This window comes from Scatophagus argus, chromosome 9 (assembly GCF_020382885.2).
Source record: "Scatophagus argus isolate fScaArg1 chromosome 9, fScaArg1.pri, whole genome shotgun sequence".
Classification (NCBI taxonomy): domain Eukaryota; kingdom Metazoa; phylum Chordata; class Actinopteri; family Scatophagidae; genus Scatophagus; species Scatophagus argus.
Genome location: NC_058501.1, coordinates 15371046 through 15385379, shown reverse-complemented (window position 1 = coordinate 15385379; position 14334 = coordinate 15371046). Strand labels below are relative to the sequence as shown.

Here is a 14334-nt window from a genome sequence, read left to right as displayed (position 1 = left end):
CACCATCTGCTGAAAGAGAGAGAGAGAGAGAGACAGAGGAGGGAAGAGAAGAGGAGGCAGCCAAACGGAGGAGAGGATAGATGGAGAGGAGCTGCCGGCAGTGACTTTGTGAATTAATCGAGCGGAAGAGCGGATCAGAGGAGAAGCACGTTTTTTCAGGGAGTGGACGGATGAGAGAGCCAGAAAAAGGAAGGAGAGGACGGATGACCGGACAGTCTGTGGCAGTTTAAACATTAATGTGGTTCTCATGTGAGCCCAGCTTTAGTTGAATCGCTGTGGATTACCAACTGTATGCTCTTTAAACCAAAAAAGGAACTACTGTTCATGCTTTACCATTCATTAGCAAAAACAAAGAAACTGATTAGACTCACTTTATACAAAATAATTTGAGGTTTTTGTTTTTTTTTTTGTAAATATAGACTCTCTTTGTGACTTCTGATTTTCTATTCCCTATAGGCATATACTCTACAGGATGTTATACAGTCATTATCTTTGTTAGTCGCTGCTCAGAATATTCAGGTTGTTTTTATGCAAGTTTTCTAAACATCACAGTTTTTTTAAATAAGTAAATTGTTATTGTTGTTTATACCGTTACTTGGAAAATTATTATAGTTCTTTTGAAATAATATCCAACAGTTTTACATGTCATAGTTGAGTCAGTGCATGCAGCAGACATGGGATGTCAACATTGATTGGGTTTTATGGCTGGCGCGACGCTGCTCAAAGTTTGATCATTTCCTGAAACCTATTGATTTTCCTTGGAGTCTGTAGTTTTTTTCTCCTGTTTGCTGAAAAAGAAGCTCTAATGTGGAGCCTTTCATGCAACATCTAATTGGTGCCATGTGATTTGACAAAGCAGTTATCTCTTTGTCTGAAGATTTCTGTAGCTGGCGGGACTTCTCTGTATATATCCTCCGCAGGCATCTCTTTTAATGTCTGTTGCCATAGCAACGGACGGCGGCTGCAGACAGAACAAGATGTAAAGTTCATTTTTCTTGTCTTATCTTTTAAAACTGGTGCTGTTCCATTAGGTAATTGTATATATTTAGTAGATAAAAGACAGTAGACTCGATTAGTCCATGGTTGTGTGCAGTTTTTAGACTTTCTTTCTTAGGTTTTTTTCCTTTACTAGACTGTCTTTGTCTATGCGGAGCTCAGCGGTCTCTGAGAATCAGGGTTGTTTCAGGTCACCTGTCTCCCCCTCCCCATTCTGCGTGTTTGCCTTGTGCGCGCCGGCTCACTCCCGTTTGTCCCAATCTCACCTTTTTGTCAATGGCAACTATCATCACGCTTATGTGCCATTGTCAGGAATGACTGGATAAATGATATTATTGTACGGGTTGCACTTTTACATATCATTTTGTGCAGCTGCTGTTGGCCTCAAGGCCACTAATCACTGATCATTAGGCGTGCTGTGTTCGTGACAGTCTGTTCTTGTTGCTGCCTGTGTGTAGGTGACTCAGGATTTCTCCTCATGTAGAGAGTCATCTGCTCTGCAGTCACCTGACCTTCACTATGTTCTGTGAACTGAAGTATCCTCGGGAAATGTGAGGGTTAACTTGTGCCCACAGAGCATTTCCGCACCCCTGTGTAAGAGAACACACCTGGATTTCTCCACTCTAGTGTTAACAAATCCATTTCTGTTGGATCTTTTGCCTTCTTTAAGTGCTACTTTCCTCTGAAGACTAATTTCTGGTTTTATTGGTGATGTGACAGACTGTTTTGTTTCTTCTGCATGCTCTTTGATTGTCTAAATAGCGGGTGTTTTTTGTGACTTTCCCAGCCATACTTCTTTACAGCTTTCTGGAGATTATCCCAGCCTGTCTGGCAGGGCATGAGTGTGACTGGATCCTCCATGGTGCTTTTGGCCAAGACCAGATGGATGACTAGCTAGAATTGCTAGACAATCCCTCTGTGGTGCTAGACTGGTGTAGGCGACTGTTCCTTTGCCATGCATCCAGCGCCCACTACAAGCTGGCCCGTTTTACTTCAGACACAGTTAAGTTATGAAATGTTAGCGAGTGGAAAAACCAACCTTTTCGCTTGGCATCACTGATACATTGGTGCCAAATTTACAACATTGTGTAAGTGGTCTAGGCAAGGTGTGTGTGTAAACCTTGCTCTCCTTTAAGAGAGTAAAGGTTAACAGATTGTAAATATGGCTAGTGCCTCTACAGCACTGAGGTGTAGACTAGCCAGCTTGCTGCAGGATTGTAGGTGTAGCCTTACCTCCTACTGAGGTCAACCTGCTGCACACTATTTTGTTTGTGGGATTTTGTGACTCTGCTAGACTGTTAATGTAAACAGACTGTTGTTTGCCTTCTAGGTTGGTCTATGCAGAATACAAGGTATTAGATGTTGTCTGCACTGTAGTCTGTGGTAGAACTGAGAGCTAACTTGCTGCTTGATAAGCCCTGCCTTAGATAAGGAAGAGGTTCCAGAACATAACACCTGGCTTGTTCATATCATATGGGGCTGTGTCAACGCTCCTCTCTCAGGTAACCGACTACAATCTGGGCTTGTTATTTGAACCGGGCAGTGAGAAAGCAACAGGGTAAGAGAAGAGGTGCGTAGAGAGATCAACATAACAGCAGATTGCGGTTTTGACTGAGCATTCCCAGCTGGGTACGTGAGTTCATGTTCAACTCTGATGAGCATCCAGCACCATTCAGGGAACCCTGGGTTGGGAGTTCAAACCGGACCAATCAGGTCCCATTACCATCACAACAAGCCCACCGGTAGTCGTCATCAGCCAATGACCTACATTCTCCGATGTTACATCACCATTGTGCTACTGCAGTGTGTATCACTGTATCAGACACAGACAACATCTCAGAATCAACCTACCACTTTCTAATGGTGCTCCAGGAAAACAAAAAAAAACATCCGAACTGAGGTGGCCGGTCTTAGGGAACACACTTGAACCAAGGCAGCCTCACTTTTAGCCATATCAGGAACTTCAGTCAGGAACGGGCCTAACTCTGCTGGCCCAGTCTTAAGTACTAACTTGTTTTTTCTTTCTGTTTTCTGCTGGTGTCTATATAGGTGACCATGCCTAACCTCTAGCCATCCCCAGTCTGAAAGTTAGAGAGGCAGAAAGACAGGGCTCACCATTAATACACTAGACAGAGGGACTGTTAAACAGGACAGCCTGGAGAACGGGCGAGCAGACGAGGGAGGGGGTGAGGGGGAGCGAGAGATCATCTGGAAGAGGAGAGAGGAAGTGGTGGCGCGGGAGAGGGCGGAGGCGTTGGAGAGACAGAGGTTGGCAGAGTACATCGTGTGGAGGAAGCGCGAGGGTTTCCAGGAGAAGAGAGGAGACAGAGAGAGGGCACGAAAAGGTGCAGAGAAAGGGAACGAGACTGTGCCAGAGGTGATCTGGAAGAGGAGAGAAGAAGAAGAAGAAGAGGGAGATACAGGGAGGGAAAGAGCGAGGGCTATTCAGAGAGGACATGAAACCATTTGGAGGAAGAGAGAGAGGGAGTGAAAGAGAAATCCATTGAAAGATTTGAGAACACTTGAAAAAGTAGGCTTTAGAGAAAGCGTGCGTTGGATACTAGCCATACTTCAGTAAGCCTCCTCTCTCTTTTTTTAGCAGTTCTGGGCTCCATTGAGCTCTGCAGGTGCTTGCTGTGGTACTGACCAATTGGAACTGTGTATACTGTGCGTGTGTTGCTGCTGTACTAGTGCTCGCAGCCTCCTTGCGATTCCCTCGTTGCTTTCTAATAGGATTTTTATGAGCCTCTGTCAAGCAGGATAGAGCTGCCAAGGAGAGCCGCTTCACACGTGCTTGTGCACACGCCAACACACACATACACAGATAATCTAAGAAGCATTGTGGGCAGGGAAGGTTTATACTGCCTTACACGCATGTAAACACATCACGCACAAGTGCTGTAAGACACAAATGCGAGGGGGCGTTGAGAGACAATCACTGGTGTTGATTCTCCATGGTGCTGGCGACAGCTGGATAACTGGCCCTCACTGAGACGCTATTAAACTGGGACAAGATACTCACAGATATTGTTTTACATTCTGGCAAAAACACCAACATGAACACTTTGTGGAGAGCTAAGACCATGTCATCATCAGTCCCTGGGAACTGACGATGACAATGGATGCAGATCTGAAAAGTGAACTGACGACAACATGATCTGCACCGGTGCACTAAAAACAAACTTTTTTCATCTGCATTCGACCAGTAACTGGGACACCAAACTTTTCCTCTGCACCATTTCTTTCATCGTGGGTGAAGCTGTTTTTGAAGCAGTTTTGTTTTGGCTGCCTGGTAAGCAGTGGAGGACAGACAACCAGACAGATGGATGCAGCTCTTACACCAAGGGATACAGACAGATGGCTGTGTGTCCTTTTCAAGAAACACTTTGAATGCTGAGACAACGAGACTTTAATTGCATCACTAGAGCTTGCGTGGACTTGCGCGGATATAAAACTGACACTGCAGATTCATCATGGAGCTTGTCCCAAAAACCAAATACACCCACTTTCGGAGTGAATCGCTGAGCTCAACTGATGAAACAAACTCCAATCCATCTTCGTTCCCTCCCTCCAGCCCTGCCACCCCGCTTACTCCCTCCCCTGGTTTACCTTCCTCTCTCTCTTCTTCCTCTCTCACTCCCATCTTGCCCCCCTCCTCTCCTCGCCCAGCTGAGAACAGTCCCACCACACTCTGCTCCTTTTTCCCCAGGATGGGATCCCTTCGTCTGGGTGTTTCTGCCACTCTTCTCCCAGGACTCAAGGCCTCGAGCAGACAGCAGCACTCTCAGGCGCCTGTTGAGTCCTCTGGGGACGACAGGAGTAGCTCTAGCTCCTCCCCTCCGCTTCATCACCCGCTACCCCCTCTAACCGCTCCTTCTCCCCCTCCCCGACCTCCTCTGCAGGACATGAACCGGCTGGGAGGGGCGTCCAGGAGGGCACGGGTGGAAGGAGGGCAGCTGGGAGGAGATGAGTGGACGCGACATGGCTCCTTCGTCAACAAGCCGACCCGAGGCTGGCTGCACTCCGACAGTGTGGTCAGCACCACCGGTGTTTCTTACACTGTACGGGTAAGTGGCTGGCACACTCGCACTAATACCTCACTATAAAATATAATGACACATTTCTGTTTCCAGTCAGTTTCTTTTCGTGTGCATGTACTTCTTTCACATTTGTAGAAACTGATACGGAAATGAGGGAAGGGCGCCATTGCTTTCTTCCTCTGCTCTGTTCCATCTGTCCAATGGGACTGTGATATAGGAAATGTCTGACACTAATGTGTTGCCTTCCTGTTTCCTGGGCAGTACATGGGTTGCGTGGAGGTACTACAGTCGATGCGAGCGCTGGACTTCAACACCAGAACTCAGGTCACAAGGTAAGATTGCACGGCTTTTCATCTGCTGCTGACGTTTCTCTCATCTCATTTCTCATTTGTGTCATGGGGAGATGAAATGGTAATAGTGAGGTTAGACTATTGCTCACACACCGCTCACTTCTTATATATGTCCTTGTCTGCTTGCTTGCTAACTTTCTGTCCAGCTTCCGCTCTCCTTTGCTCACTTGCTTGCATGTTTCTTCCTGTGTCAGTGTCTGCTCATATGTGCGTGTGTGTATGAATACATGCCTTTCCCACACCCTAAATTAGTATGTCCTGGAATCCTGGTGGTTTCCTTTCTGGTTTCTGTAGTACAGTTGCCAGCAGGGACAATAAATTCAATAAGCAGCTGCCAGCTCTCATTTAATCCACATAATTGTGAATCTGGGAAGGTGTAGGGGTTAATGACATGCTATTGCAACACTTGGATGTTGTTAATGTTTCAGGGAGGCTATCTCTGTGGTGTGCGAGGCAGTGCCCGGAGCCAAAGGAGCCCAGCGAAGGAGAAAGGTACACACCACACACACCAGCCCACACCCTTGCAGAGCATTATTTATTTATACGGCTTAAGTGGGCGGCAGTGGGAATGGTTTTCTGGATAAGAGCTGGATTTAGCTTGATTGTCCACTCTGTGGCCAGTTCAGTCACACACTCTGTTTCTCTCTCTCTCTCTCACACACACACACACACACTCACACTCACACACACACACAGATCCTGATTTAGGCTGATTGTACACTTCTGTGGTTAGCAGACTACTCACAGGTAATTACCAATCACTCTGTTTCCCTCCCTCCTGTCACAAGGGAGGCTGGGGAGGTGAAGTAGTAGCTTGCGTGGAGCCAGTGTCAGGCCAAAGGAGCACTACAGATTAGCAGACACAGCTCTGCTGTTTAAAGACTGTATGTCTGTGCACAGTATTCCTGTAAAACTAAAAACATCCACCCAAACAGTCCATAAAACAGGTGGCTAAATCCAGCAGCCTGTTGCTAGAGAAAGTTTTGACCAAGGAATGTCTGGCAGTGCAGCGCACCAGACAAAACAGTTATAGGTTGCAAACCAGAATAGATTTAAGTAGTCTAGTCCGTCTGATTTGGCTGGACTGAGGTTAATGTGGCTGAGCATGTGCATCCTGTCGTAACGCCTTTTTCTCACAGCATGCGCCAAAAATTCTGGGGCAGATATGGACAAAAGCCATGAGAACAGGCGGAGGATTGCGGTAAACTGACACTGGCACAGAAGTGCTGGCATGGTCAACAAGATGCTCTGCGTCCAGCCTACAGTATGCAGACTGTCCCATCAACTCCCCATTGGTCACAGTTGGCCTTGGGGATGAGATCACTTTCACAATCGCAGCTGTTATTCCACTCCCACACACACAGGCATTTCCACACATACGCCCACATGCTCATGCACAGCCAGGGAGCACTCAATGGGCTGTCGTGCTCAAAAAAACAGGCCAGTTGTTTTCTGTTTGTGCACCTTGTGTGTTTTGCCATTCATAACCCGCATCCCTCTCCTTTCACAGCCTACCTCTCGCTGCCTGACCTCCATCCTGGGGAAGAGTAACCTTCAGTTTGCTGGCATGACAATCAGCCTCACCATCTCGACCAGCAGCCTCAACCTGCTGGCCTGCGACTGCAAACAGGTTAGACTGAGACCAGCTTACTGTTGTGTGTATTTTTCTTAGAAACTGTGAGTCATACATGCATCTGATGATGATGATTGTTTGAGTTCAGTCATAGCCAAAGGTCTGTTCGGTATCCAGAGTGCACTTAGCCTGTGCAGTTTACTGAAGCAGAGTAAACCTGGACATCTCTCTTGCTTGAGAGATTTTGCGTGGCTTTAAGGATTAAACAGACATATTTTTAAAAGATCAACTGCAGAAGTTCTTATATAATTTCCATTTTACTGTTATGTTTCATTACACATTACAGTAGATCCACTAATCTGAATTACCTACCCAGTTAGTTTTATGATCAAGTCAAAAGATGCATGTTTTCACTGCTTTCACACTCAAATTAATGATATACAGATTATAGTTGACCTTAACAATGTAAAATATATATATATACTGTATATAATCTTTTAAATATATTTTGACGTCCAGGAAGTATCTTTATAATATATCGCGCCACTATTATTTTAGTAGTGTGGTCATCAGTGCGTTCAGGGAAATCCCAGGTAAATTTAGAGCTTATGCGCATCCTGGATGCTGCATGCAAGAACCCCCCTGAACCATCATCTTCAGCCCTGCATCTCCACTGCACAGGATGTAATCCTCCTCCTAGACTTCTAATGAGTTAATAGCTGCTGAACGATGAGTATTTCTTTGGGGAGATGATATACAGTAGTGCAGCGTGTACACATTAACATGTAGCGCGAGGAAACAGCCAGTGCACACATATCCATTCAGAAATAAAGCCTCAGAGTGTGTATAAACCACACACGGTGCACGAAGCATTAGCAAGTGTTGCTGTTGTTATTGATCCGTCATGGGCGGTTGCTGCAGACTGTTAAAAAGGTGTTCCATCCATTGTCCATACTTAGTTTTTATCTCTGCTGCAGCTGATGGCGCTCAATGGAGGAAAAAGCACTTTTCTCAGTAATGATTCCACATTTGTCTCTCCATCCATGTGCTCTCATCTCACTTCCCACATACTTCATGTCACCCACGTGCTCTCCTTCTGTCTCTCTCTCTCTCCCTCCTCTCCCTCTTCCTTTCTTTCTTTTTCTCCACAGATAATCGCCAATCATCACATGCAGTCCATCTCCTTCGCTTCTGGAGGAGACCCAGTGAGTCACCCAACACTCTCTCTCTCCCTCTCTCTCTCTCTCTCTCTCTCTCTCTCTCTCTCTCTCTCTCTCTCTCTCTCTCTCTCTCTCTGTGTCTCAGCTCAAATCTCACTTTGGCCCTTTTTCATCTTTTTTCAGCCTGCATATCCTTCCTTCCTGTCTTCTGACATTGTCTGTTCCTATGAATACCGCTCACTTCATTGCTGCCTTGCTAGTTTTCTGGTCCTTCTCTTCCAAACTTCATCTCATGCCTTCCTGTTATTTCTCCTTCACTTCAGTGTGTGTTTTTAACTTTTGTCATTATTGAAGAGTGCAGCCTTTGCTTTATCTTGTTCCTTTCCTTCTTTTCAACCTCTCTGTCCTAAACCTGCCCTTCACCTTTTCCTTCTATCAAATTTTCCCCCTCCCCTCCATCCCTAACTGTCTTACCCTGTGTCCCTCAGGACACGGCTGAGTACGTAGCATATGTGGCCAAAGACCCAGTCAACCAGAGAGGTGAGCAAAGTGACACCTTCACTCAGGCAGCATCTGACCACATAGACTCTTAAAAAAAATTGTGTTGCTTAACTTTTTTAGGTCCTTGGTTTGAGTAGTGCTCATGGTCCATTGGTGCATGAGTCACAAATGTTCTTTCAGTCTACATTCAGTCTCATTGGATGAAACAGGATTTTCGATTGCACTTTCAGCAGATACTGTAAATAAATATGATTAAGCTGTTTTTATTAAAATATAAATGAATCCTATTAAGTAAATGAAATGACTATTTTTTTTTTTTTGCCTTTTTCTTTTTCTTTTAATTATCCTTTGGATTTGGTACACCGCTCACTGGAGCTGGGACATTACAGAGCCAGTGTGCAAAGCAAAGGAAGAAACAGTACATTTACCACTTAATAGGCATAGCAAAGTAACAGAACTACTTTTAATAGTCTGGCAGAATCTGCTTTATTGATGATTATGTGTTAAATATGTGAACGGGTGGCTTGATTTTCCATGCAATGATGGCAAAGGGAGGGAAAAAACTTACTATTTTTGGCTTCAAGCTTAAAGAGCTCAGGAGCAGCTGAGAAAAATATATTGAAAATCTCTGTTCTGTTCACATTCAGCGCATTTTATGTTCTCTGTGAAATTCTGTATTTTGTGGCACTGAAACTGAAAAAGTGAGTGCTGCGAATGTAAATGTACGTGCATACACAGTTTTCTACTTTGCCTGTATTGAGATATTTGTCTAACTGAGTGCGTATTTCCCTCAAGTACGTGTTGCAGCAGCTTTCTTATTAGTCATTTGTGCCTCCTCTCCTTAAGCGTGTCATATCCTGGAGTGTTCTGAGGGTTTAGCCCAGGAAGTCATCAGCACTATCGGCCAGGCCTTCGAGCTGCGTTTTAAACAGTACCTAAAGAACCCCCCCAAACTGGTCACACCCCATGACAGGTAAATAAGATAAATGTCACTCAAATTAGGCCAAAAATGAGCTTCTGTTTGAGTTTGTCACCCATCATGTGTTCTTGTTTTTTCTCCAAGAATGGCTCCGTTTGACGGCTCTGCATGGGAGGAGGAGGATGATGAGGCTGCTCCTCCTCCTGAGGTCCCTTACTATAATAATTTCCCTGGAAAACAGCCTCCCCCTGGTGGCCTGATTGACATGAGGACCCGCCCGGGTGCCACACTGGTGAGGGCAGGACACTCATACACATTTTTCACATCCAAACTCATACAGCATTTAAGATTGTACACCTGAAGGGAATATAAAAAACAAAACTGGCATTTTCTCAACCTCAAAATGTGTAAAGCAGCAGCAACCCAGCTGGGATCACTCGGTTTTAAATCATCATTGAATTACTGTAATTCCTTTAATAGAAATGTATTTGTGTTTGTACACCAGAGTATGCCCACATGTGGCTGTGAGTTACTATTTGTATATGTGCCTCTGTGTTTGCAGCCTTATGGACAGCCAGGTCAGAATGACATTCACAAGCAGCCGCTGCCGCCTCTGCCAGGTGAGCTCTATCTCAGCCCCTTTGTCTGCATTTCTGTCAGTCACTGTAAATCAGGAGAAAGGGAAAGACTAAGGCTGTTAACCTGTCTCAGTTAGGACAGATTTCAGCCACACATTTTCTCCACTCTCCTCTCTTTGCTGTGTTGTTTAATTTGTTGTTGTTGTTTTATTTGATCTTGTCACGGGTGGTTAAAACTGCATTTAATGCACATGATGTACCAAGGTCACCAATGTCACATTTTTCCCTGTCTAGTGGGAGCAAAAGAAGGGGGAATGTTTGATGACCCTTCATACGTCAATGTGGATAAACCCCGCCCCCCAGCTGCAGCCAATGGAAATGCTCACAGAGATGCTTTTGACATGAGTAAGTGCCTTGCCCAGTCTGTCTGTGTTTTGCTGAGAATATCTATACTATATACTATAATACTAGTTTGGAAATCAAGCTGAAGTGGACTTCTGTCTGGAAAACAACATTGTAGAGAATACGTGTGGATAACTTGCTCACTTGTTTCCAAACTAAACAACTGGAAAAGGTGATAACATACTTTCTTGTAAATGACAAGATATGTGGGTTGTAATGGTAATTACTGGTAACGTGAATGTCCAATTGTTTTACCATGTGAAATAATAGGAGTTAATTATTGACTGAAGAAATGGGCAGAGTAGTGTGTGCTGTACATTCCATATGACAGGCTAATTGCAGAGTGGAGCTTCCTACAGAAGGCAGTCTTGAAGGAAGATAAGGGAATTAGAGTGCCTTTGTCCATTACAGGGGCATTTTATGTAACATGATTGGTTGGCTGTGTAAAGCTTTTCATATTAAAGATACAGTCCACTATCAGTGTATGGCACACAGCTGTCAGAAGCCATGTGGTTCACTTGGACATTCATTTTCAGACAATAGGAAAAGACAAATGTTTTTTCCCCCTATATAGGAATGCATTCAAAGTTTTCAACAGAGAAATACAATAAACAAATTTATGTGTGTGTGTTTATTTCTCAAGAGCCATTTGATGATGCCCTGGGGGTCTCTGGGCACGGTGGCTCAGTGACAGCAGCACCCTCTCTGGTGCAGCAGCTGCAGTGTGAGGCCTGGTTCCACGGTAGCTTAAGTCGCAGGGAAGCAGAGAGGTTGCTGACCCGCGACGGGGACTTTCTTGTGAGAGAGTCTGGGACCACGCCTGGGCAGTACGTCCTCACGGGACAGCAGGGGGGTCAGCCCAAACACCTGCTATTAGTCGACCCTGAAGGAGTGGTGAGTCGAGGCGGAGGAGATCATAAGGGCAAGAGAGAAGCAAGGGCCATTTTAAAGTATCATTGTTGTGTATGTTTTTAAAGTTCCCTTTTTAATATGTTGTTTTGTCTTGTAGGTCCGTACGAAAGACCATCGGTTTGAAAGTGTGAGTCACCTGATCAGCTACCACATGGACAACAGACTGCCCATTGTATCAGCTGGTAGCGAAGTGTGTCTGCAACAGCCAGTAGAGCGCAGGGCCTGACGTTACACACACCAATGAAATACTCCACCAAATACACACACGTTCCCTCCACAACATAAGACAAAGACATCTTCTTATGCCCTAATAAACACAGCAACACTACGCATAACACACATACACAAGAATGCACATGCACCCAACAGAGCAAAGAAAGCCAAAAAAAAAGAAAAAAAAACATCACAGTTTCTCTGCATAGTCACTCACTTGCTGCTGTTGCTACATATTCCTATCTGAAAGCCAAACTGTGACTCCACCGACTATCAAGCGCATCCCTCCACAACGGAGAAGCACTGCTGCAATTTCTCAACAGCCTACTGTGAACCAGGGCGGAGCCCTTTGCTAATTTCAGAGTGGGGCAGAAAACAAATGCAAATTTTTTTAAAGGAAAAAAAAAATCTTATTGTGTGATTATGAAAAACAACAAAAAACAGAACACTTTACTAACACATGGAATCGTGTGCAAGAAAAATGTGGAAAACTGAAAACTACAAAAGGAAATGGGATATCAAATGAGCTTTTCAGTGCTTTCAAGCACAGGTTCTTTCGTTCAGGGGAATGATTTCCCTCCTCAGACTGTTGCTGCAGCGTATTAGGCAAAACACAAACTGGATGTCGGTGGTTCTTTGCTTGTGAGACTGAACCAGGCTCGAGCATAAGCTCTCCCTTCACGTGTCACTGGAGCACCTCAGCAGCAAACCTGACTTTGTAATAAATCTGCCTGGTAAATATGCATAAAAAAAGTTTGCTTCCAACCTAATCAGGAAGGCCACCCAACCCCAACTACTCCCCTTCTAAGAACTTTTGAACTCTGACCCCCAGAGTGATACCTGGTGATGAGGAGAGCCTGTATGCAAAACTGGGGACTGCTATGCCAATGACCATTACGGTTTTTATTGTTTGTTTGTCTGTTTTGTTTGGCTTTCATATTTGACATTCTGAGTTCAGGAGGATTGGACTGGCAGCCCTCAGTGAACTCAGATACACACACACCTTCACACCGCACACGGCCTGCACCAAAGAAACATGAACTTGGTTGCTTACAGCAGAGAAAGCCATGACAGTTATCAACAGTTGTCTGTCTTGTGTGCTCACAACATTGGAGCAAATTTAGATAGGAGGAAATGTGTATTAAATGGGCCTGTTTTAAAGGGAGGAATAATCTGTCTTTAATGTAAATGGTGCATTAATGTCACCCTCAAACACAGAAACTAGTACATTTTGAGAAGCACAGAGCAGATCAGTTTTGATCTGTTGCTTTTCATTGACTTCTTAGTATGTGTTTGCATTGACAATCTATGGGTTCTATCTTCACAGATTGTTCTGACTGAAAGCAAAAGAGTAGATAGAGGAGATCCCTTTAACTGGTGGCCAGTGAGAAACATTGAACAATCTAGGCAATGAACTTCCCTCTGCAAAAATGATGCAAAGTATGTCGTAGTAACTGGTTAAGTAATGTTTGTGTATAGTGATGTGCTTTATTTTTCAATCACTTGAGGGAATTGAACATAAGGACATAAATGTGTTTGTTGCATTGCTAATGATGGGATGTTGAAGCCAAATGTTTCTCCTCAGTGTGCTGTTTTCACAGACTTTTGAGGATCTCTGGGAGGGGAGAAGTTCACACTATTGTTTCTCCTTTCCTCCTCCTCCTCCTCCTCCTCCCTCAGTTCATGACGTTGGTTTTGTTTTGTTTTTTTGAAAATGTCTTTTTAATCGTGCCTTGTTTCTTCAATGCAGTCACGTCACTTCAATGCAGTCACCTTATGTACTTAATTCAAATGTAGTCAACTGCAGGAGAATCTTATACAAGCCTCTCAGTTAAACAAAGACTCTGCAAAAATGACACTCTGATCAACACACACACACACAAACAGATCCAGTGATGGCAATCTCCTCTGATGCACATTCTTGCATCCAGCTTATAGTCACAGATACTTGATGTCACCATTGGTGGAGGGGATATTTCTTGTAAATAACAATGATTTTTGACTGGTCAGCTTAGCATTAGATTATTGTTTTCATAGTTGTATATTTAATGACTTAGTGGATAAGCGAACACAGAGCCAGACACCACAGCGCCGAGGTAGCTCTTCTTAAAGCCGATTGAACGTGTCAGAGAGATACACGAGATGGGATCTTTCAGCCTGAACCTCAACCGTCAGCTAGTTGTCCGACCCTGAAGTGGGCTCTCATGTAATCTTACATGCACACACACACACATACCAGAGTGACAGCTGGGTCAGACACTCACACTCTGCCTGTTCAGGTGTTTATAGGTTAGACATAGGAAAACCAGATCTTAAAGTTCTGCTGTGTGTGTGTATGTGTGAGTGTGTACTGCAGCGGACCCACCTGACCCTCATCGTATCATTAGTGAACCCGTTCCGTGTTAATCATTGTTTCATCACAGATGCCTTTGTTGCATGAAATCCTCTCTCAAAAAAAAAAAAAAGAATCTTGTTTGTTATTGGTGGTGGTGATAGTGTTGATGATGCTGTTGTACTTTTTAATTTGTGTTTTTGAAAGCCAAAGGTTACTTTCAAATGCCGTGCACAGATATTGATTTTTACTTTATATGTTTTCTGTTTTAATACCTTTTTTTGTTTTTAGGGAAATGTGTTGGTTTACACCTGTATCTGAAAAAATAGATTGCATATATAAATACATATATCATTCA

At 44.3% G+C, this 14334-nt stretch overlaps 1 protein-coding gene across 4 annotated transcripts in view; it reads left to right on the top strand.

Moving 5' to 3' along the window:
- The window catches only part of shc1 (SHC (Src homology 2 domain containing) transforming protein 1), a 21161-nt gene extending 6827 nt beyond the window's left edge, over positions 1-14334 (top strand). For 2 of the 4 annotated variants that reach the window (XM_046400089.1, XM_046400088.1), the window contains 12 exons: positions 4899-5063; positions 5298-5368; positions 5815-5878; positions 6897-7016; positions 8111-8164; positions 8608-8659; positions 9467-9593; positions 9684-9831; positions 10102-10159; positions 10412-10522; positions 11163-11413; positions 11529-14334. In XM_046400089.1, coding sequence (XP_046256045.1) covers positions 4902-5063; positions 5298-5368; positions 5815-5878; positions 6897-7016; positions 8111-8164; positions 8608-8659; positions 9467-9593; positions 9684-9831; positions 10102-10159; positions 10412-10522; positions 11163-11413; positions 11529-11657 — 1347 coding nt within the window. In that variant the 5' untranslated portion in view covers positions 4899-4901 and the 3' untranslated portion in view covers positions 11658-14334. Of the gene's footprint in view, positions 1-3204; positions 5064-5297; positions 5369-5814; positions 5879-6896; positions 7017-8110; positions 8165-8607; positions 8660-9466; positions 9594-9683; positions 9832-10101; positions 10160-10411; positions 10523-11162; positions 11414-11528 lie in introns of those variants that run through there. The other 2 variants (XM_046400087.1, XM_046400086.1) reach the window with 2 other exon arrangements.